The sequence below is a fragment of the Passer montanus genome, unplaced genomic scaffold (genome assembly GCF_014805655.1).
Source record: "Passer montanus isolate IOZ18808 unplaced genomic scaffold, ASM1480565v1 scaffold160, whole genome shotgun sequence".
Taxonomy (NCBI): domain Eukaryota; kingdom Metazoa; phylum Chordata; class Aves; order Passeriformes; family Passeridae; genus Passer; species Passer montanus.
This window is the reverse complement of record NW_024363161.1, coordinates 399,890-422,578: the sequence shown is the minus strand read 5'-3', so window position 1 is coordinate 422,578 and position 22,689 is coordinate 399,890. Positions and strand designations below refer to the sequence as shown.

The window sequence follows — 22,689 nt, the reverse complement described above, 5'->3', positions numbered from 1 at the left end:
TGACACGAGTGGCCCTGTGACAGTGACACGAGTGGGTGTGACAGTGACACGAGTGGCTCTGTGCCAGTGACACAAGTGTGCCAGTGACACGAGTGTGACAGTGACACGAGTGGCCCTGTGACAGTGACACAAGTGGCTCTGTGATAGTGACACAAGTGTGACAGTGACATGAGTGGCTCTGTGACAGTGACACAAGTGTGCCAGTGACACGAGTGGCTCTGTGATGGTGACACGAGTGGCTCTGACAGTGACATGAGTGGCTCTGTGACAGTGACACGAATGGTTCTGAGACAGTGACACGAGCAAGTGTAACAGTGACACGAGCAGGTGTGACAGTGACACAAATGGCTCTGTGATAGTGACACGAGGGGCCCTGTGACAGTGACACGAGTGTGACAGTGACACAAGTGGCCCTGTGCCAGTGACACGAGTGGCCCTGTGACAGTGACACGAGTGGCTCTGTGCCTGTGCCAGTGACCCGCGGGGCCGTGTCCCTGCGTGCCCAGCCAGGGAGGGACTGACCTGCTGGCCCCTCCCGGGGACACCACGCGGGCGTGGGAGGTGACGAGGAGGCGCCGCAGGATGTCCCCGCGGATGGCCCGCCACCTCTCCGGGGGACAGATGTGCAGGGCCAGCACGGTGTAGTAGTGGGGCCCGTCCACCTCGAAGGCGCTCTCCACCCACTTCTCGCGGGGCTGCTCCAGGAAGCTCTGCAGGTTCTTCTCCTCCCGCGAGGTCGCCCGGGTTCTGCAACACAGGGAAAGCCTCAGAGGCTGCTCCAGCTCCAGGGGCTCAGCTCTGCTCCCCAGGAGCCCTGGGCTGCTGCCCCTGCACAGGCAGCCAGCTGGGCACCACCAGCTTTGCCCCTAATTCACCCCCTGGCTGACAATTTGCTCCCAGTGGGCACCACCAGCTTTGCCCCTAATTCATCCCTGGTTAAGGATTTGTTTCCAGTGGGCACCGCCAGCTTAACCCAAATTCTTCCCCTGGCTGACGATTTGCTTCCAGTGGGCACCACCAGCTTAACCCAAATTCATCTCTGGTTAAGAGGATTTGCTCCCAGTGTACCACCAGCTTTGCCCCTACTTCATCCTGGTTAAGGATATGCTCCCAGTGGGCACCACCAGCTTCTCCCAAACTCATCCCTGGTTAAGGATTTGCTCCCAGTGGACACCAGCAACTTCCCCCAAACTCATCCCTGGTTAAGGATTTGCTCCCAATGGGTACCACCACCTTTTCCCAAACTCATCCCTGGTTAAGGATTTGCTCCCAGTGTACCACCAGCTTCCCCCAAACTCATCCCTGGTTAAGAGGATTTGCTCCCAGTGTACCACCAGCTTTGCCCCTACTTCATCCTGGTTAAGGATATGCTCCCAGTGGGCACCACCAACTTCCCCCAAACTCATCCCTGGTTAAGGATTTGCTTCCAGTGGGCACTACCAGCTTTTCCCAAATTTTTCCCCTGGTTGAGGACCTGCTCCCAGTGAAGCAAACACATTTTCCTTGGAGTTGTGGGTGGCACTAGAGGTTTGCCAAACAGCTGCCATTGCCCCAGTGGAAGGTAACACCACTGCAGAGGTATTTTTCCCCTTTTTTGAGAAAAAGATGGAGCCAGGACAGGCAGGCCAGGCACTGGAGTGGTGCCAACTCCCATGGGACACCACACAGCCACTGCAGCTCCTGCAGCCACACCTGGATCCATTTATAAAATTCCTCTATTGCAAAAGTAACCCCTGGGAAATTACAGGCCAAACTCAAACCCAAAAGACACTGCACTTTACTGCCAGCTTATATAAATATTTTATCGTTTTCCTCCTTTCCCTCAGAGCTCCAGTGTCCCAGGAGTCCTGACACCCCAGAACTGACAGTGGAGTGGAAAGCATGTGTCACAGGAGACTTTGGGAAGTTGCATCACACTTTGCCACATCTGTGGCTCTACTGCAGCAGGCAGAGGCTGCCAGCCAGGTCAGACCTGTGATTCTGAAGTGAGATAAACTCTCCCTGTCAGGCACCAAGCAGCATCCCAGCAGATGAAGCTGTCAGGGTTGTGTGACCTTTTCATCTGCTAAAAGATGCAGCTGGGGAGCCAAGTAGTAGCTCTTCATTTTCTCCATTTAATATTAAAAATTCTGTCTGGGAAGTACAGAAGGCCTTTTTCCACGTCTGCCCAGCGGGTTCTGGGCTCTGTGGTGCCAACAGCAGCCTAACAAGATGAAACAAATACTTTCATTTATTTGTCTCCCAAAGGACTGGGAAAACAATAGCACAGGGATCTGGAGAGAGATATTAAAAACAAAAGATAAATTGTATTACAGCCAAAACCTTGATTAGTTCCAGGCGGGAAAGTGAGAGGGATTTCACTGCACTGCATTTGGAGTGACCTTGGTGTGTATTTTAATATTTATACCCTCATCTAATTAGTATTACTCACTAATATCTAACTCCTCAAATAGAGGATATACATGGGCAGCCCATTTTTGCAGGATCAGAACCAGCTCATGTATTCCAAAGCATCTGGGTGCCTATGGAAGTGGCCACATAGCCTCAGTCTGGCAAAAAACAATAATGGTAACACCCCCAAAAAAATGTAAAATATCAGGAAAATCTGGTGGACCTGAAACCTCCTCCAGGATGTCAAATCTGGAAACAAACCCGTGTTATTTGAACACTCAATACAATTGTATCAGGGTTAAGTTTTCACAATTATTTCATCGCAGTGTCTCTTCTGCCTGCTCAGGAGAAAATTAAGCTGGCAGAGTTTCTTTAATGTAATAACCCCGTTGCTCACCCCAGAGGTAATAATTACATCTAGAATGGAAAGAGAAGCTAATTCCCAATTGCTTTTACTCAATAGGTTCCCTGTTATCCGGCATGTCCAGGCTTCACTCCCAACAAAGCAAATCCTTAACAACCCACTTAGGATGTGCAAGCCTCCCAAAACTTTGTGTGATTTGCCATCTCTGCTGGCCCGTGCAGGCAGCAGAGGCAGGGCTGTGGGAGCAGGGAGGGGCGGCACTGACGTGTTGAGCACATAGAGCACGGTGTGGATGATGTAGGGGATGAGGTGGATGTTGCTCTCGCGGCCGCCGCCCCCGGTGTCGATGCTGAACGACTGCTCCATGGCGAAGCGCAGGAACAGCAGCTTGATGTCGTGCACGTTGAGCTGGTACGTGGGCTCCCTCTGCCCCGTGCACTCCTGCAGGTACGTGTTGTGGCTGCAAGAGAGCAGGGAGCCTTCACACAGCTGCTCCTGCCACAGAGCCCAGCAAGGATGGCACAGAAACTCACAAAGGCAGCTCTGCTACCTTGGATTCACCTCCCCAAAGGGAGCCTTTCTGCTCACTCTGGCAAATCCAATTCCATCTGCAGTTATCTGTCCACCCATCAATACTGTTTTCCCATGCCCAGGACCTGGGATACAGCTCCCTGGCTGAAATGATTCCAGGATTTTGCCACTCTTGATTCCACAGAATCACAGAATGGTTTGGGTTGGGAGGGACATTAAAGATTTTCCACCGCCTGCCATGGGCAGGGACACCTTCCACTATCCCAGGTTATTCCAAGCCCCGTCCAACCTGGCCTTGGACACTTCCAGGGATGGGGCATCCATAACTTCTCTGGGCATCCTGTGCCAGTGCACACCCCTTCACAGGGAAGACTTTCTTCCCAATATCTGATCTACACCTACCCCCTGTCAGGTCCAAAATTTCTAATGTGACATTACAAACGCAGCACAAGGTAAACCAGAATCCTGACATCAGCATCTCCATCTGCTCCAGACAGGTGCTCAAGTACCTCAGTACCACCCAAGAGAAGCCTGGAAATCTACACCAGGGAATCCACTGGCATCAGAAGGTTTCTTTTGTACAGTGTGGGCTCACTGGGCCACAAATGAATCAACACTGCATCTTCAGCTGTGACTGGGGGCTAAGGAGGGTCTGAAATTATTTACATGAAGCCAAGGAACAAACAGACACCTCCATATTTTTTAGGAGATTCACTTTTGATGGTAGAACCTGAAATGGCTCCGTTTTACCAAGATTCAGCTGCACCACCTCTGATCCCAAGATTTCAGGAGAGTGTGTGGCAAGGATCTGACTCACCCAGATGCAACCAGCTGGGGAAGAACCTGTCTGTACTCACCGTGCCAAGCACGTGGCAAAAGCAGACTCTGGCACGTGGGGCCCCCACACTGGCAGGAGCCCATTGCACTTGGTGTTGGCATTTTGCAGGGCTGCACTCTCCCACTCCTCGCGGCCCCGAGCGAGTCTGCACAGAGAAAGAGACAAGAGGCAAGTCAGGAGGATGCAAGCTTTTGTCTCAGGAAACATCCCAAGAATGATAATTCCACAACTCTCAATGCTGGGCTTGGCAGAGTCCAGGCCTGAGCAGTGTTAAAACAGACCCTGATGGAGAAACCCTGCAAAGAGATCAACAACGCAGCCCCCCAGCCCGAGTGCCACGGTGATCCCAAAGCACCTGGAAAGGCCTCCAGGCTGTGGGGCTGTGGGCAGCACGTACCTGACAGCTGCCAGGTGGCAGTCGTAGTGCACGATGTTGAAGTGGGACACGGTGCTGTAGCCCTGCTGCTTGCGGGGCTTGTTCTCAAACTCCTCGAGCGCCACGCGCTTGGTGAAGGTGTAAATCCCCAGCACCTTGGTGGGCTGCAAGGACACACAGCTGCCTCAGCAAGCACCCAGCTCTGCAGCAGGGCACATCTGCTCTCTCCACACCACAGCTGCCTCAGCAAGCACCCAGCTCTGCAGCAGGGCACATCTGCTGCTCTCTCCACACCACATTGAATTGAACTTCTCCCAGTCCCAACCTCAAACTTAAACTGGTCCTGTGTTTTTCCAGCTTTCACTGAAAACACACTTCCACTTCCCAGCCACCTCTGGAATTACTGATCTCAAGAAACAACCCTGAGAGTTCCTGATCTTCCAGTGCCAGCACTTGTGCAACCAGATACTGGCAGATTCCCTTGGGAGCTGAGAGGGCTCTGAAAATGTGCCTCCCTTCACCTGGAACGTCAATCCCCCATCACCATTACCTGGAACTCTTAGCTCCCACTGCCTGGAACTTTTAGCTCCCACTGCCTGGAACGTTCAGCTCCTATTACCTGGAACTTTCAGCTCCCACTACCTGGAACTCTTAGCTCCCACTACCTGGAACTTGTATCCCTCCCGGCAGATGCAGCAGGTCAGTCCTGGCTCCTCTATCAGCTCCTCCATCTGTTTAAGCAGCGCAGTCTTGGTCACCACCTGGCCCTTCTCATTTGTCTGGAAGAGAGAAAAGCTCAAGCAGGTTAAAAAGAATGACAAACCACACCATGCCCACCACTGGCACTGGAATGCTCATCCCATCTCCCAGCAGCTGTGTTCCCTCCTGGCAGCACCAGGCAAACCAGGGCGGGCTGGAGCTCTGCAATACCCATCAATAAATCCCTTCAGTGCCTAACAACCAGGGATCCAAGCAGTGCCTAACAACCCTTCCTGCTGAGGCAGCTTGAGCAGGGCAGGAAGGAAAGCCCCTGAAGGAGCAGAGCCCCCAGCCATTACCGTCATGCCCAGGGTGCCCAGGGCCTTCTGCCTCATGGCCATGGCCATCCTCTTCTTCTCAGCGCGCGTCTCCTTCCGCGCGGCGTCGATCTTCTTGTTCACCTCGGGGTGCTCCCTCAGAGCCTCCAGGAGGTTCTCTGCCAACGTCCCAATGCCTTCGTCACTCGACACCTGCTCCAGTTTGTGCAGGTTGGAGATGGAGTCTGTTCCTATTAGCACCTGGTGGGGTGGGAACACAGCACTGCTCAGGAAAAGGGGACTCGGGACAGTGACTGTCCCCTCTAATCCCAGAGGACAGCTGGGCAGAGCACTGAGCTGCAGCAACTGCTCCTTCCTTTTTTAATGCTCCTGGGCCCTAAAAACTGTGTGTAAGTCTGGGGCAATTTGCCTCTCTACTGATCACTACCAGCTCAGATGGGGATGTTGGATAAAACATTTCTTTTGTGATGAGACATTGTATTGATGCCTTCAAACACCAACAATCACGTCCTGAGGAGCTTACCAACAATTACCTTCTCTTCACACTGGTGTGTCAATCTCACAGCACACAGCAGGAGGCAATATTCAAATCAGAATCTCTGACTTTTCCAATGATGCCTGAAACTGCCCAGCAGAAGCTCAAGGCATCAAGACAAAGACATGTTCCCAATCTTGTCATGTGACACAAAACTCAGAGGATGCTCTGCAAAGGCAGAACTTGCCCAGGGAATACCTGAACAGCTTGCACACCTACGTCTACTTTGAGATACCCAGGAGAATTAACAATTCTTATAAGAAATTCACATTCTTATAAGAGCTAAGTTCTCTCAGGAGAACTGGATTTTCTCCCTGCTTTATCCCTCAAAGAGAACTCCCTTTAGACTAGAACCAAAACCTTCCGGCAGAGAAAAGTTGTGAGCAAAGCTGTTCCAACTATGATGACGATGGCAAAACAAAACGCAACAAAAGTCAGTGTAGAACCAACTCTTAGAGGAATTACTGCTCAGCTGCAGCCCCAGAGCAGGGCAGGGCAGGCACGTGCCCTGGCCTCACCTGTGTTGCAGGGTGCTGCGTCGCGAGGCCTCGGAGCAGGCGCAGGATAAAAGGAAGTGCAGGTCGAGATAAGAACCTCTTCCATATGTCTGCATCCAAACTGCGTGGAAGACAAAAGGCAGCAGCTGAGGGGAGTGTCCCAGACAGCAGCATGGCTCCAGGCTGCAGGGAACACTCCCTCCCCCGTGTCCCTCCTCAGCTCATTAATGAAGGGACAGTCACACTCCCACTTCCATGCTGTGCACAGCCACAGTGCCAACTCTGAGCCTGGGGATTTGTGTTCATGAGTTGGCTACCAACAGCAAAAACTCTGTTGCTGTGCAACAGGAGGGAACAGGCAGGAAACACAAGGATTGAGATATCCAAGAAATTAGCTTGGATGGGTATCAAATGGGAAGATTTCAGGGTTTTTAGCTCATTCCTATACGTGCACTGCCTCACCAGACCTCTGCATCACAGCTCTGAATGCTCCTGAATGGGCACTTGTTCATGGATTTCTTGGGAGATTGTGGTGATGGGATGAGGAGGACGTACAGGACAGTCACACACATTAACCACACACATTAAATAGTGACTCTTACTTCTTTGCACTTGGAATGTGCTTTTTCATGTAATCCAGGGCATTCTGTGTAATCCCTTTCTGCAGGATGAGATCTTTCAGCTGATGGCCGTTGCTGTTGTTCTTTATTCCTGCTGCTATTTTACAGAAGCAATCCAGGAAAACTTTATCATCTCCACTGTGCTCCTCATCATACCTGAACAAAGAGAAGAAATGGTAACTCTGCCTGTAATTCTCACTGAATGGTGTACCCGCCCCAGCTCAGAGACTCAGAAAAGCTACTCAGGCCCTTGTCACCTCACAATACTCTCTGAAGACCTATTTCTCAAGCTAGAGCTCACATATTTCTTTCAAAAATGGCTTAGAAGTGAAAGAGGAAATGAAGCTGAAGCCTGGCATTAGACTGGAGTAACACCAATGAGGAAATGAAGGCAGAGACGTGTCAGCAGAACCCATTTCAGGTGCCTTTAGCTGCACTGTGCCAACGTACTTATCAAAGTTACAGTAGGGCTTGAAGCGGTCCACCAGGATCTGCATCTTCTCCATCTCCCCGAAGGACAGGTAGGGGATGATGCGCAGCAGCCCCTGCAGCACGCTCAGGTTGGAGCGCACAAAGGTGCTGTTGATCTGGTCCAGCAGCATCACCAGCTGGTCCTTGTCCCCCGTGAGGAGGAGGTTGCCCTGTGAAGGAAGAGCAGCAGGATTTATATTCAATAAATCTACAAGAAAATTCTCACTCTGGGAGCTGGTGGACTACTGCAGTTGTGAAGGGGTAGTCCCTGATAAAAATAAAACTCAGTCTTGTACCCAGAGGTCTCGTGGAATGGCTGCACCAACCCCTCTAGCTGACACCTGGCTTATTCCACGTGCTGTTAAAGCATTTTCCAGCCAAAAGTTTAATAATTCCAACCCAAAGCACACCAGATTCCTGTTCACCCACAGCTTCAAAAGATGAGTGAGAAGCTCTTGTTGTTCTCAGTCTAGATGAGATACAGTTTTATTCTCAATTAGCTGGAAAATCAATCATGTTTTCAACACATACAAAAACACTCCAAAGAACAAGGCCAAGCTGTGTCTTTTCTTGTCTCTCACTGGCCCGTGGCCCAACACAGGCAGGAAGGGATCCAAGCAGTGCCTAACAACCCTCACCCAGCCATGCAAGACTCATCCTGATGCAGCCTTGCAGTGCTTTTGGTTCCAGGGCCCTCCTCGAGCCCTTCCCCAAGGCCTGCTAAGACCTGCCAGAAGTGTAACAAGGGTCAGACTCCACCAGCACTGCCCTCCAGCTCCTGGAGCTCAGTATCCCTGTGAGCAGGGGTGTGCAAGCCTTGAACCCCAGGGAAAGGAGCCACTCACCTTGTCCTCGCTCAGGGGCTCCGCGTTGGATTCATCCAGAATGATCTCCATGATGCTGAGCACCTGCTCTGCCACTGCTGCTCCCCCGCTGTCCTTGCTCTCCTGCTCAGCCACCAGAGCCTGCAAGACATGGGAGTGCTCAGGGGAACACCAGCAGTCACTGTTTGAGGTGGGAAGGGGCACTGGAACAGCAGCAGTCACTGTTTGAGGTGGGAAGGGACACTGGAACAGCAGCAGTCACTGATTTGAGGTGGGAGCAGTCTCTGGAACAGCAGCAGTCACTGGTTTGAGGTGGGAAAGGGCACTGGAACAGCAGCAGTCACTGGTTTGAGGTGGGAAGGGGCACTGGAACAGCAGCAGTCACTGGTTTGAGGTGGGAAGGGGCACTGGAACAGCAGCAGTCACTGGTTTGAGGTGGGAAGGGGCACTGGAACAGCAGCAGTCACTGGTTTGAGGTGGGAAGGGGCACTGAACACCAGCTGGTTTAACTGCCCCCCACACTCCCACCCATAAAAGATAAGGAATGTCCAAAGGATAACTTGCAGTGCCAGCACAGCAAGATTTCCCATCTCCCAAGCTGTCACAAGGCAGCAGGGCAGTCAGAAGTAGCTTAAATTCACTGGAATCCATGGACAAAACACTTCTGGAAGTCGAGGCTGTCCTTACCAAGTTGAGAGTCCCCAGCATGACATTCAAAGTGTTCATCTCTGGCTTGACCAGCTGCTGCCGGTTTATTTTCACCTTCACACAGTAACTGAAGAGTTTTAACAGCACCTGCAAAATTCAGCAAAGGGATTCTCTGTGGGACCTTCACAATGAGGGGGGATTTTGCTGAAACTAAAGCAATAGTTCAATACAATAATACACCTGATTTCCAGACTTCTGGGATAGAGTACACCCCAGATTTTCACATATATATGTATGTATATATATATATGTTTATCTTAGCACAGCTTTGATTTTCAGATATGCCCAAGGAAGAAAACAATTCCTCCAACAAGAGAGGATTTGGTCTTACCAACTCCTCAGGTTCTAGACATTTCAAGTTTTGTAAGGAATTGTTACCCAGAAAGAACAGGAGAGGGGAAGAACTGTTCCAGCTCAAGGGAGATTGTCTAAACATCAGAGATGTCTGTGGAATTTTCCACCCCACAACTTCTGAGCCCGGGGGCAAAGGGAGACTCACGGTTAAGAGGTGCCGGCCCTGTTTGAAGTCCTTGATGCCAGTCAGTCTGTTGAGCATGCACTCCAGGCCTCCACATGGGGCCATCACCCCTGCCATCTTATACACCTCTTCCTCATCCTCCTCCTCATCTGCAGGACAGACACAGGTGATGAAGACAGGAGCAGCCACAGCAGGACACGCTCGTGCAGTGGAAGCAGAAATGGAGAGCAGAGCAGCACACATTTCCCAGCAATTCCAGTCACTTCAGTTGTATTGAATTCAGAAAGAATTAAGAGCAGGAATATGAAGAAGGGCTGGGCAGAACGGTCCCCATGCCAAGCAAGTGCTCACATCTGAAGCACAGCTTTAAAGCGCTGTAAAAATCCTCCTTCACTCGAGGTGAAGCAGGTAAATGCAGCAAAAGCAACGTCAATCAACTTTAAGCTCACTGCTGTGAGGATAATAATGTCATTGCTCTGCAGCAAACCTCAGATTTCAAATCTAATCCCAGCTTTCAGCAGACAAATGCATTACCAGTGGTGGAGTCGAGGGACTCGATGAATTCCTCCGTGGCATCTCCCAGTAACCCCCGCATGCGGTAAATGATCCTCATGGGCTCCCCCTGCAAGAGCAGAGCTTTGTATTCATTCTGTCTCTGGGCACTTGTACACAAGCCTGGTTCTGGTTTCAGTGTGTACTGACACTCCAGCCCCAGCTCTCCCTCATGCTGTTCCACCTGATGATGGTAGCACAGGGAAATCTTTCACTCCCTCATTCTCCCCTTCCTGAGATGAATTAAAAACAACAGTAGAGCCACCTGCAAAAACATCAGTAACTCATCCCTTGGTCTGCCCAGCTTTTCCTGGCATTGCCAATTAATTGACAGACTGGTGATAAACAGTCTCTTCCTCCTTCCATCTCCTCCAGGTTTCCTTTAGCACCAGTGAAAGATGCAGCCAAGGAAAATGGGTTCATCGGCAGAGGAACACCTGCTTTCCATGGCAACCTCTCCTCTGAGGGTATGGCACAGCATACCTGGGAAATACAGGGAACAGGCAGAGCCCAGGAAAGGACAGGCTAATTGGATGAAAGCTTTCAAACAGATAAAATCTGCAGTGATGGCAAATGGAAGGGGAGTAAAAGGCAATTTAATGGGCTTTCAGTAAGACACTACATCACTGATACAGCCAAAAAGCTGTGCTTTTACCCTGAGAAAGGGACACTTTTCCAGATGCATTTCCAGCTGGAAATACTGACAGCATATCATGAAACTTTCCATTTTTAATCCATAGGTCTGAATAAAAAGCAGAAAAGAAAAATCCCAGATTTGGGAGCAGGAGACCTTGCAAGAGAAAACCTGTCAGGGATCGTGCTAAGCCTAATGTGGAATAAGCAGTGCTTAATGTCACAGCAAATACATAAGCACAGGGAAAGCCCCGGGGGGAAGATCTGCTCAAAGGCCACGCTGGCGACCAGCAATTAACACCACAGGGGCCCTGGTAAAACGGCAGATGAACAAAAAAAGCCACTGAGAGACAAGGGAAACAAAAAGGGGCCTGAGGTTGCGTTTCTTGTGAGCCTGTCGCTCCCAGGGAACGGGAGCTGCGGCTCCAGGAGGTGCTCACAAAGGAAGACAGATGAAAGCTGCTCATCCACAGGAATGCTGAGCAAACTCTGCCTTTCAGCAGCAGAGCTGCTGCCCTCCCGGGAGAGCTGCACGCTGGCTCCAGCCCGGCATCCCACGGAACAGCTCCTCCAGGGGCAGCACGGGGAACATTCCCACCAGTGACTCGATGTGAATTCAAATCACAACTCACAGATTAACACCAGCACCTCATCTCCCTTTCCAAGTTGGTATCTTGCTAAAAAATGATCACTGTCACAAGGTTTGGGCTTGATTTTGCAGTACTGAAGGCTTTGTTCCTGAAATAAAGCTTAATGAGACCCATTTTATCATCATTCACTGCTAACTGGCACTTTGTTTGAATTCTTCCCACAAATGGCTTCAGGAAACTGAGGTTTCAAAGGTGATTTGAGGCCAGGAGGAAATGAGGAATGACCAAGAAATGCAGGGCAAATCAGTCTTGTTTTATGATCTCAAGTGCCTCTAAAAATATATTTGTAGTGGGCAAGCTTGAACCTGAGGGTCTCAGTGGGAGTTTATTTTAATGGTCACAAGGAAAGAAGGGAAGAGCTTGTTCTGGACCACATCCACCTCTGGAACAAGCTTAGTATGACATGGTGGACTGGACCTTAAGACTGCTGGGTCCATTTCTTCATGTGAAAAACACACAACTATGAACACACATAATATGAAAAGCAAAAAAAGGATAAATCTGCCACGTGCTTGAGCTCCTGATGAAAAAAATGAGAGCAGAAGTGCAAATATGGAGAAGCACTGGATGCTCTGTGCATAAATAACTTTGGTTCACCCCAGAAACACAGACTGATGGAGCAATCTGGTGTCCCTGTGTGCACACACACAAAACTTCTGTGTGCAGATGGAGTGTGAAATGTGCTCTGAAAGGCACTGAAACGTTCAGCTCTCCCCAGGGGAACACAGGGAAGGCTGTTCCTCAGCAAGGGTCACGTGTGACACAGGACACAGCTCACCTGGGGCAATGCTCTGCAATCACTCACGTTGCAGGGCCATGCACAATCTGTCCTAACAGAGCACCAAAAGCTGCTGAGCAGTTACACCCAATAAATTACATGCCAGGAAATAAATCCTGACGCGTGTGATTTTGATTTTTCCTCATTTTTTTTGTTGATGTGAAGGACAGGTGCTCTGTGCTGTTAACTTGTACAAAGGCAGCACACACCTCATTTGTGGGACACCACACCTTCTTGTAGACCTCAGCCACAGGCAGATCCAGACTGATGATCTTGTTGTTCACCAAAAGCTGAAAGGGAGAGAAGAACAAGTCAAGAACAAGCTCAGGTTGTTACATCACCACCCCAGCAACCACCAGCTGCCCAAAACCAGCATCCCACAGGTCTGTGCAAGAAATCCCCACCTCAAGGAATTCTCACCTCCATCCCACTGTCATCCTCCAGCAGAGCCACCAGGTCACAGTCCTGGCAGATCTTGTTCTTGATGTCCCTCATGAGGGGCCCGATGCCAGGCTCGTTACTGCTGTAGGGATTCCCTGGCATCCTGCCCTGCAGGAAGTCTTCCTGCTGGGGATCTTTCTCCAGAGTGACAAAGAACTCAGTGACTTCATTCTCCTCCTAAAGAGCAGCAGCAGAGACAGTGAATAAGTTCTTCCCTAACCACACTCCCATTCCTGCATTTTTATGGCAGAATGTTCCTAAACCTTCAGTCCTTTCCCCACTGGTGCATCTGCTCTGCATGCCACACTCAGAGGATGGCCAGGATCACTGAGCAACCAAATTCCTCAGGAAACCTGAACCCCCCCAAAGGGGATACTCTGGGGTCTACGCTGGCTGATGGTGAATCATGACTGCAGACACTGCTGCTCCTGGGAAAAAGGAACCAGATCCAGGGTTGCTGGAAGTGGTTGGTGGTGATTCCCCTCCTCTATCATGAGACCCCAGCTGGAGCACTGCACACAGTTCTCGTGACTCAGCAAAAAAAGGACATGAAACTGTTGGAGCAAGTGCAGAGGAGGCCACAGAGTTGCTCAGGGGACTGGAGCATCTCCCCTATGGAGACAGGCTGGGACAGTTGGGGATGTTCAGCCTGGGGAGGAGAAGGTTGTGTGGAGACCCCACAACACCTTCCAGGGTCTGAAGGGGCTACGGGAAAGCCAGAGAGGGACTTTTCATCAGGAGCTGGAGTGACAGGACAAAGGGGAATGGGTTCAAACTGAAAGGGGGGAAATTTAGGTCAGATATTGGGAAGAGTGGGGAGGCCCTGGCACAGGGTGCCCAGAGAAGCTGTGGCTGCCCCTGGATCCCTGCAGGTGTCCAAGGCCAGGCTGGGCAGGGCTCGGAGCACCCTGGGATCATGGAAGGTGTCCCTGCCATGGCAGAGGGGGCACTGGACAATCTTTAAGTCCTTTCCCAAAGCACTGCAGGGCTCTGTTCAGGCAGTGTGACCCTGCCCGGAAGGTGTCCCTGCCATGGCAGAGGGGGCACTGGACAATCTTTAAGTCCCATCCCAAAGCATTGCAGGGTGTGACCCTACACTCACAGGGTAGATGATGCTGCAGAGCCTCTCAAAGATGAACACTGGGGTCCTGTAGTCATCGAGGCTGTAGCGCTTGGCAGTCTCTATGCACACGGCCATGAACGCCTTGGTCTCTGACTCTGTGCCTGCCAAGGAAAGGAAGCTTTAAAATGGACACTGGAGGCAATTTTATAGATTCCACTTGAACTCAGCACATGCAGTAAATCCTTCTGCAGCCAGCCCCACAATTTGGTGCTCTCTTCTTTTGAGAATCCACTCTGTGAAAGATGGAAGGAATTTATTTGGTAGGGTTACTCGGCATGGCTGGGCTGCAGTAAAACAGCCCCATAAAAATGAGGAGGCTGAGATTCCTGGAAAATAAGAGGTGACTAGGAACACTATTCAACTGTCCTGTGCCAACAGAAAATACTGGAAGCCACAAACCCCCCTGATTACAGCAGTCATTTAGGAAAGTTCTTTGTGTGGCTGTTCTGCTTTTCCACCTCTGTTGATCCCAAGGCTGGATTCATGGAACACAGGTGGTTTTACCTGTTGTCATGTCCTCCAGCATCTCCAGCAGCATGTCCTGGGTCTCATCAATCAGCTTTGTCCTCTGCACCACCAGCTTCCTCAGGCACAGGTAGCCATTGAGCACCGTGCCCACCAGCCGGCTCTTGAAGTGCCTTTTGATGGACTCCACCTCCACAAAGGAAGAGAGAAGACCTAGAAAGACCCAGAAATTCAGCAGGTGGGAGAGAATTTGATTTCTGAACTTCATAGCAGCAAATAGGGTACAGTATCATAAAAATGGCTTGTTCCAGCTCCCATCAGTCTGGGGTTTAAAGCTCATTCCTGTGAACTGGGTGGTTGCAGGCAAAAGCCTTGGCCTGCCTTGTAGATTGTAACACATGAAAAATAGTTTGGGAATGAGGAAAGGCCCTAAGGAGTTTCCTGTGTGCTTGACATAAAATTCTGCACTCTTTGGCATTTTTCTGTCACAAGCTGTTCTAAAAGCAGATGACTGCTCCTCTTGCAATACTTCTAATTCCTCTGATGATGTGAAATGACTTATCAGTGACATCACCAAACTGGTCACTCCTACAATAAAGTAAAGAATCAGCAAACACAAGGATTCTTTCCCATGACACACTGATCAACATGCTGCTTCTTGCAAGAAGCCAGGCTTTATGGATTCACCCACTAATGGCTGAAGAATGTGAAAGAGGATACAAAAAACAATGATCTAGTTCATGAAGTATTTCCATTTCCAACAAATTTTTGTAAAAGGGTATACACCCTAGAAGATAAAAGAAAAGCTCCATAGAACAGGGAGGCAAGAACAACAGGTAGGAATAAAGCAGCAGTGTTTACAGTGGTGCCAGGGACTGTACTATGTAATAAAGTGAAATGATGAAGCTTGCCTGGTATGTTACCACAGTTCAGCTGAAAACTCTGACCACAAAAAAATATGGAAAAATCCATTTAGAGATTAAGTGTTAAATCGATGGCAAAAATCCAGTGCTGAAAATGGCAACACAGCTGAATGAGATCTCTCTGAAATTCTGCCACAGGCTGATAGAGAACAATGATCACCCAGCTCTGAGCCTGCTGCAGGCCCACTGAATACCTGTGAGACTCTTCAGGGCATATCCCTGCTGCAAATCCGTGCTGAGTGTTGCTTCCTCCAAGGCGAGCAAACGAGCTATTTCCTGAAAATAATTAAAATAATTAACAGCCCGTTAGGCCAAGATGGCCCTGCAATGCCAATAACCATTGGGGTGTCTAACACAGGGTGCAAAGGACTCAGCACAGAAACTGAGCCAGGCACACAGAAAGCACTACTGCAACAGCAGGGAGGCAAGGGAAAAAGGAGAGGAAACCTGCCACAAATATCCCTCTCATTTTCCCCCTGCACCTTCCTGCTACCACTGCTTGGCTCTAGTGGCCCTCCAGGAGCACTCACAGCCACCACTGATATGGAGAGTGTCACCTGCTCCTTTGAGTGCAGCAGGGACCCCCACAGAAAACTCACAGCACTCTGAACACTGTAAACCCAGAGTGCTGCTTCTCCAAAGGCTGTAATTCCCATTTCTCCAGCAATGGCAGCACAGCTGATCCTTCCCTGCTCCTAAGGGCTCTCAGAGCCCAGCCTGGGAGCTGCACAACAGCTCCCAGGTGCCAAGGCAGTGCAGCAATGTTTACAACCCCAGAGCAGTTAATTAAAGTGCTGAGGAATTCTCCAGCTGGGGCTAAAACCCCCGTGGCTCCCTCTGTTCAGAGGTACCAGCACTGAAGTGTGAACTTGAGAACCTTGGCAGGGTCAGCAACAGGGCACTGAATAATGGGATGAATTTCAAAGCAAAAAAAGCCAAGCTAACAGGTCATTTCCTGCACACAAACCCATACCTTAGTGATGAGGCTGCCAATGTAGGGCAGAACCCCTCTGGCTGCCAGGTAGACCTTCCAGTGGGCAGGTTTGATGAGTTTCTGATACAGGGCCAGGTACTCAGCAGCACATTCACCAGCAATGCTCAGCTCATCCAGGTAGCTGTGAAAGGGAGACACAAGCTGACAACCCCTACACAGCAACAAAAGGCATCCCAGCCTAAGGACAGTGTGGAAAGGAAGGAAGAGCCTCCAGAAATCCATCCTCCCTGTTATCTTTACTAACAGCATCACTGATATTCATTACTTGCTGGCTAAATTAGTATTTGTCCCAAAAAGGAGCTGACTGTGCTATCAGCATGGGCTGGGGTAAGTTATGTCACAGCAGGTGGAAGAGAGCTCACCCTATTATTGTCATTGATGGCAGGGGAAATGTTGGCCACACAGCTGAACAGCTGCTCCTTACTTCTGGAAAAAGTACAGACTGCAAGAGCTCACTGCCAGGCAGCACACCCCAACTCTCCCTAGATCTACACCCTCCCAGCTAGTTAAGTTGAAAAATCCAGCTCAAAAAGACCCCTGAACTGCAGGTATACAGGGAGAGGTGTGAGAAAAGCTGCAAGAAGGGAGAGATTCTGATAAGAATTGAAGACAAACACTCATGGAGCTGCCAGGTGTGGCAGCACAGGAATACCTGGTGAGGAGATCCAGGACCTGCTGCTTCCTGCTGGGGATGGTGGCCAGGGCCTCCACGATGGTGCAGGCAGCCTGCCTGGCAGCCTGGGTGGCAGGAGTGAACAGCACCTGGGGCAGGGGCAGGAAAAGCCAGGTCAGACCCACGGGCACAGATGAACTTGTGACAGCTCACAAGAAGGCACAACATGAGGGCTGTTGGGTGAGCTGTGTTTTCTTGCTCTCCAAACACATGGTTCTGTGACAATTCCTGCTCTGCTCAGCACCAAAGTGTTTAAAAAGTGCATGGACGTGCTAGTCCACACAACAGGAAGCAAAGCTTTGCTCCAGAACCTTCAGAAGTGCAGCTCATCAGGCAGGCAGGAGCACCGTGGCAATCAAAGGTTCAGAGTTTAAGAACCTACAGACTCCCAGATCAATGTTTGATGCACCATTTCTAAGGGAGCACAGCTGCAAACCTGACTTGGAATTAGAGGCAGTGAGTGCCAGCCTCCCCAAACACCCCTGCAGAGGAGCTGCAGCAAACCACCCACACTGTGACTGAACCCTGCCCCGGGCTCTCCCACCTTTACCTGTCTCAGCCAATTGTTGTGTCCCAGCTTCAGATCCAGAGGACAAGTTCTCTTCCCACGGCGACTCATGAACTGCTTCCACTTCCAGACGTATTTTTCTGACAAGTAGAGCTGGTGAAGCTCAGCTTTGCTGGGAGTTTTCCCATTGGCATCTGCACCTGCAATATTGAGCAGAACCCAAGAGAACTGTCAGCAGTCATGAACTGCAAAGTGCCAGAGTACTTTTGTCTTCCTACTGGAACTTGCCAAACTCCAGCTGGGAACTGAGTGCTTCCCATCTCCTCCTGCTGCCATTTTCACTCCTGTGTGGAGCCATGCTCAATTCCAACCCTCATGCAAATCCCAGAGCCTCTCTCAAGGAATTTCATCAGCTTTCCAGCTGCCTGGTATCAATTTAAGTATGCAACAGGTTTCATTTTTCAGTCCCTGATTCTCTTTGGGCACAGAACATTTTCTGTTTAGAGTTTGAGGCACACAGCCCGGAAAAGTCAGTGCTACAACTCTAAGGACTAAGTGTGAGGATGGAATCAGATGTCACAGGACAGAAGCCAACACAACTCCACAGAAGCACATTCCTTATTAAATTTGAAAGTGTGAGGATGGAATCAGATGTCACAGGACAGAAGCCAACACAACTCCTTCCTTATTAAATTTGGGGACACACATGTCCCTGCAGAGAGCTGCAGCAGGTCACAGCACAGGGGTTACCTCTGGCAGGGAGGCACTTCTTCCAAGCTTCGTACGACGCCTTGGGGTCCCTCTTGAGCCACAGCTGAGCCTGTGCATGGATTTCATTGCTGTAAGGCTTCACAGTGGTGAGAGCGTCCATGGGCACATCCTAACAAATAAAAAAGCTCTGTGATTCTTTAGAAAGCCACAGTCTGCTCCCAAAGAGCAGTTCCTGAGGTGAATCACTGGAGCTGGGCCATGAGGAAGCAAATGCAGCTCTTGGACAGCAGCAGGGTTAATACAGTGTCTGTTAATGGTGAACTAAGAGAGATATTCCAGTTCCTACTGAAATATCAGTAAATCCATCTCTGACATCCATCTGTGATTATTAGACAGGCAGATCAAAGCAAAAAAATACCTTCTCTCCTGAAAATCTAATCCTAAATGAAAATCAACAGCAGTCAATCAATATATTTTAATGAGAACTGTAGCTCTGTATTTAAAAATCTGAGTCAAAAGTACTTGATTCTTTCAAATTTAGGTAATTGATTCTACAAAGCTGCTGAAAGCCTCAAGTCTGCCCAAAATAACCAAGCTGTGGCTTTGAAGTAGCTCTTTCCCCATGCCTCAGATCTGAGGGGAAAACAGTAAACCCCCAACAGTTGTGGTCAAAGTCACCAAAAGCCAGTGAAAAACAGAAAGTAGTCATCTGCAATTTGCAGTGTGTAAGGACCAGAGTCACAGGGCTGGTGCTTCCCTAGGAACAGCGACCAGGAAAGGCAAGTCCTGGCTTCCTCACAAACTAATTCCTCACTGAGATCAGCATGCCAGACTTCAATCAGCAAATTCTCCATGTTTTGCTCAGCCTCAAGGCAGTACCTTGTTTTTCTTGCTGGTTGGAGCAGGTGGCTTGATGAGCTTCTGGAGGATGCGCAGGCACATGAGGGTGATGTTCTCAACAACCACCGGAGTCTTGATGTTCACTGCCATCAGGAAGAGGCTGAGAGCTGCAAGCAGACAGGGATGTTCATTATCCTGTGAGAGCTGCAGACAGGACACACCTCCACAGCTCTAGGCAGCACGTGAAGGGGTTCAGAGGTGCAAGTGCTGCTGCAGTTGCTGTCCCTGGGCGGGTGCCTGCACTCACCGCAGCGCAGCCGGAGCTCCCAGCAGCTGTCCTCCTTGGAGATGGAGTCTGTCAGCAGCAGCATCTCGTACTGGAGGCTGCTCGCCTGCAACACACAGTGCTCCAGCTCTGGGGGCTGCCCCACTCCCTTCTGCCTCCCCAGCTTTAACAAACTCAGGTTCAAAACACATGGATCTAAGTTAGCTTAATCCCATGCACACTTGGGGGATGTGACCTGCTGGAGAGGTACAAGCAAAGCCAAGACAGGGAACTGCCTGAGGAAACTTCAGCATGTACCTGTACACAAAACTTTGTGCTGTGCTCTGACATTTATGTCATTTCCTATCGAAACTCAATTTTTTTTCTTACAAACAGACCACAAGAGAGAAGATGCAATGATTAGAATACACCAGCAGCGCAGAGGGGCAGAACAAATAAACAGGAAAACACTGGAGTCTCTTACCAAGTCTGGATTTGCCCAGTGTCCCTTCAGAGCTGCAGAAACCTTCCCAATGATTAAATCATTCATTTGCTGTGTGGCTTCTGGATTGTCCCTGATTCCAGAAGGAAAAAGACAACATGTTATGCTCTGCTTGTACTAAATGCCAAAAGCTCCTGGGATTTCAGCTGAGCTGGTAACAAGTCCACAGGGAGTTGGAGGTTACACTTTGCTGGTGTACAACGCACCCATGGCAGGGGTGGGACTCTGAGGTCCCTTCCAACCCAGACCACTCTGTGATTCTAAGGTAACTCTCCCCATGAGGCTTTCCCTTCCTGATGCCTTTTTGGGACTACCATAAAACAGAGGGCAGACAAAATTAAAGGAATAAAAAGTGGGTGTATTTACTGAAGGGCCTTCAGGTACATCTCAGGCAGATGAAGCCCCCCAGAGGCTGCACCCAAAAATGGAGCACGGCTCATGGGTTTTCACACTTTTATAACTTTGGTCCATTTGCATACTGGGGGTCAATCCTCTAATTCCAGCTTCAGCTAATGAAGTCATCTACCCCAGGTTTGCTCCCCCAGCTCCCTTTTGTTTAATCTCTCGGGGCCTGAGGCAGTGAGGTGTCCTTGACTGCCAGGTGACGCTGGCCATTTATATACAGACATGAACGGAATGGGACCACATCTGAAAAGCATCAGATTCCCACACCAGGCCTGGAGAGGAATTGCTGTGTCTGCCCAAAACGGGAGAACAGCAGCTGCCACTGCGTGTGGAGTTCAGAGTTCTACACTAAAGAGCTGCAGGATCACAAATCCACGGCAAACACAAAAGCTGCAACCCTGAGGCACCATTCCCAAGGCCGAGGCTCTGCCCAGAGCAGCTCTCACCTGGTCAGGAGGCACATGAGCTGCCGCACCTCCTCGCGCATGGCGGCCGCGCCGCGGCGCAGGTTGTAGTCGAAGAGCTCCCGGATGAGCCCCTGCGCCACCAGGATGTGGCGGATGGCGCCGTTGGTGGCCAGGGCCCGCAGCAGGGTGATGCAGTGCTCGGTGACGGCCGAGGCGCAGCCGTAGCACTTGGTGGAGGAGGTGTGGCCGCAGCCCAGCACGGACAGCGCGCGGTACTGGCTGGCCGTGAAGGTGGGCAGCGCCGAGCTGCGCGAGGACTTGGTGGCCGCCTCGCGCTGCTGCAGGTCGTACTCCAGCAGCTCCTTCCGGGAGGCAAACACTTTCTGGGAACACAGACAGGCAGCTGAGAGCCAGCACTCAATGCCACTCCCACACACGGGCTATTGTCGCTGCTTGCTTTGGGAGGAATATTTTTGAGAGGAATGAGGGGGTCTGCTGGTAGATAAAACCAGCACTGGGAGATAAAAGAAACAATGGGAAGGGTTCTACGGATGGATGAATGGAAAAAGATATTTGCCTTTACAAATAAACTTATGGTTTGCTGATAAATGAAATTGGATATTGAAAGATGAAAGAAACAATGAGGAAAAATCCTAAATTCCGTAAGAATCAAAAATTAAAAGGGAGGGTTATACACTAGAGGGAAATCTTTGGTAATCAGGTGCTCTGGGAAGTCTGTACCTTTCAAGTACCTCAGCCAATGGGGAAAGAGAGAAGGAAGATGTGACCAGAAAATTAGGATATAAAGGACGCTGGGTCCTCCAAAAATTTGAGAGACCCCAGGGGAATGCCCCATGGCCTCTCCCTTTATCTGAAAAAAGCAAAAGGACTCCTCTGTCTCCTTTTTGGACATAAACCTCTGGTGTTTGTGGATTAGTTTTCCTGATATTTTTAGCCAAGTGCTTCCAAACTTGAAATCCTTCACGGCAAGAGGAGACTTGGGAAATCCATGAGGAATATCAGCCTAACTCTCATTTATCACAGAATTCACAGTATGACTTGGCTGGAAAACACCTTAAAGATCATCGAGTCCAACCCAGCCCCAACATCTCACCTAAACCCTGGCACCCAGTGCCACATCCAGGCTTTGTTAAACACATCCAGGGATAAGGACTCCATCACCTCTCCAGGCAGACCATTCCAGAACTTTATACTTTATCCTCCCTGCTGTTTACACTACATGCAATGTAACACTGGAAATGTGACAAATCCTTAGTATTAATTACTATTAATACTGGCAGAGTAAGTCAGAGTAATTTATTCTTTATGGAAAGAGCCAAATATATTTAATATGCTTAAATATCACAGCCAAAAGGACATTCACGATGTAGCAGGTTTTCCAGTGTTTATGTGACTTGTTGAACACAAATAAATACATTTAATTTATAAAACACTGGTGTGTTTTCAAACACTTGATACATGCAAAAATTAAATTCTCCTTAATTAACCATCTGTTCAGTCTCTTGCTCTTCATGATGTAGCTGCTGAGAAAACCAGTTTCACAAGCTAGCTGAAATTTTAGTAATTAATACATAGCTTTCATAAATTATTATTATTTCCCTGAAAATATGCAGCTGATCACCTGCTGTTAATGATATCATTAAATGAAGAATGGCAACATCTGGAGGTTTTTTTTCCTAATAAACACCTGGCCCAAATCCAAACCAAAGCACACTCTACCTGGATGATTTTGGAAAGTTCATCGAAGGAGTTCTTGCAGTCCCCACAGTACTCCTGGGCTAACTGCAGGATGTACCTGTTCACACTGGCTGAGGTAGAACTGATCCCTCCACTGCTGCCCGACTCATCCTGGAGCAGGGGAAAGCAAAGAGGAATCACAAAGGGAGGCTGCACACAAAAATAACAGCAGAGCAGCACCTGAGGCAAGGACTGCCTTGGGCAGAGCCAAGGCCAGTGTGTCCCCAGCCTGAGCTCTGTGCAAGCCCCACCTGGCCCTGCTTACCTGGGGCTTTTCAGGGGCTGCCTCGTTCACTTTGCACAGGAGGTTCTCCAGCTGTGGTCGGTGTCCCATCAGCTGGTGATACACCCTGTCAGCCTTGTCCAGCAGAGTGTTGATGTTTGTCACTGC

The 22,689-nt window shown here is 49.8% G+C and overlaps 1 protein-coding gene across 1 annotated transcript in view; it reads right to left on the bottom strand.

The window, feature by feature from the left end:
- Positions 1–22,689, bottom strand: part of UBR4 (ubiquitin protein ligase E3 component n-recognin 4) — an 85,069-nt gene that overhangs the window by 6,091 nt on the left and 56,289 nt on the right. The window contains exons 78-105 of the mRNA XM_039703158.1: positions 22,564–22,689; positions 22,281–22,409; positions 20,580–20,923; positions 19,711–19,801; positions 19,269–19,353; positions 19,001–19,128; positions 18,161–18,290; positions 17,453–17,610; positions 16,882–16,991; positions 16,209–16,350; positions 15,430–15,511; positions 14,352–14,525; positions 13,827–13,948; positions 12,704–12,901; positions 12,493–12,573; positions 10,205–10,292; positions 9,692–9,819; positions 9,172–9,279; positions 8,506–8,625; positions 7,640–7,830; positions 7,172–7,345; positions 6,591–6,690; positions 5,559–5,777; positions 5,166–5,279; positions 4,522–4,664; positions 4,144–4,269; positions 3,021–3,215; positions 523–747 (exon numbers count right to left, since the gene is read on the bottom strand). Coding sequence (XP_039559092.1) covers positions 523–747; positions 3,021–3,215; positions 4,144–4,269; positions 4,522–4,664; positions 5,166–5,279; positions 5,559–5,777; positions 6,591–6,690; positions 7,172–7,345; positions 7,640–7,830; positions 8,506–8,625; positions 9,172–9,279; positions 9,692–9,819; positions 10,205–10,292; positions 12,493–12,573; positions 12,704–12,901; positions 13,827–13,948; positions 14,352–14,525; positions 15,430–15,511; positions 16,209–16,350; positions 16,882–16,991; positions 17,453–17,610; positions 18,161–18,290; positions 19,001–19,128; positions 19,269–19,353; positions 19,711–19,801; positions 20,580–20,923; positions 22,281–22,409; positions 22,564–22,689 — 4,031 coding nt within the window. The remainder of the gene's footprint in view (positions 1–522; positions 748–3,020; positions 3,216–4,143; positions 4,270–4,521; positions 4,665–5,165; positions 5,280–5,558; positions 5,778–6,590; positions 6,691–7,171; positions 7,346–7,639; positions 7,831–8,505; positions 8,626–9,171; positions 9,280–9,691; positions 9,820–10,204; positions 10,293–12,492; positions 12,574–12,703; positions 12,902–13,826; positions 13,949–14,351; positions 14,526–15,429; positions 15,512–16,208; positions 16,351–16,881; positions 16,992–17,452; positions 17,611–18,160; positions 18,291–19,000; positions 19,129–19,268; positions 19,354–19,710; positions 19,802–20,579; positions 20,924–22,280; positions 22,410–22,563) is intronic.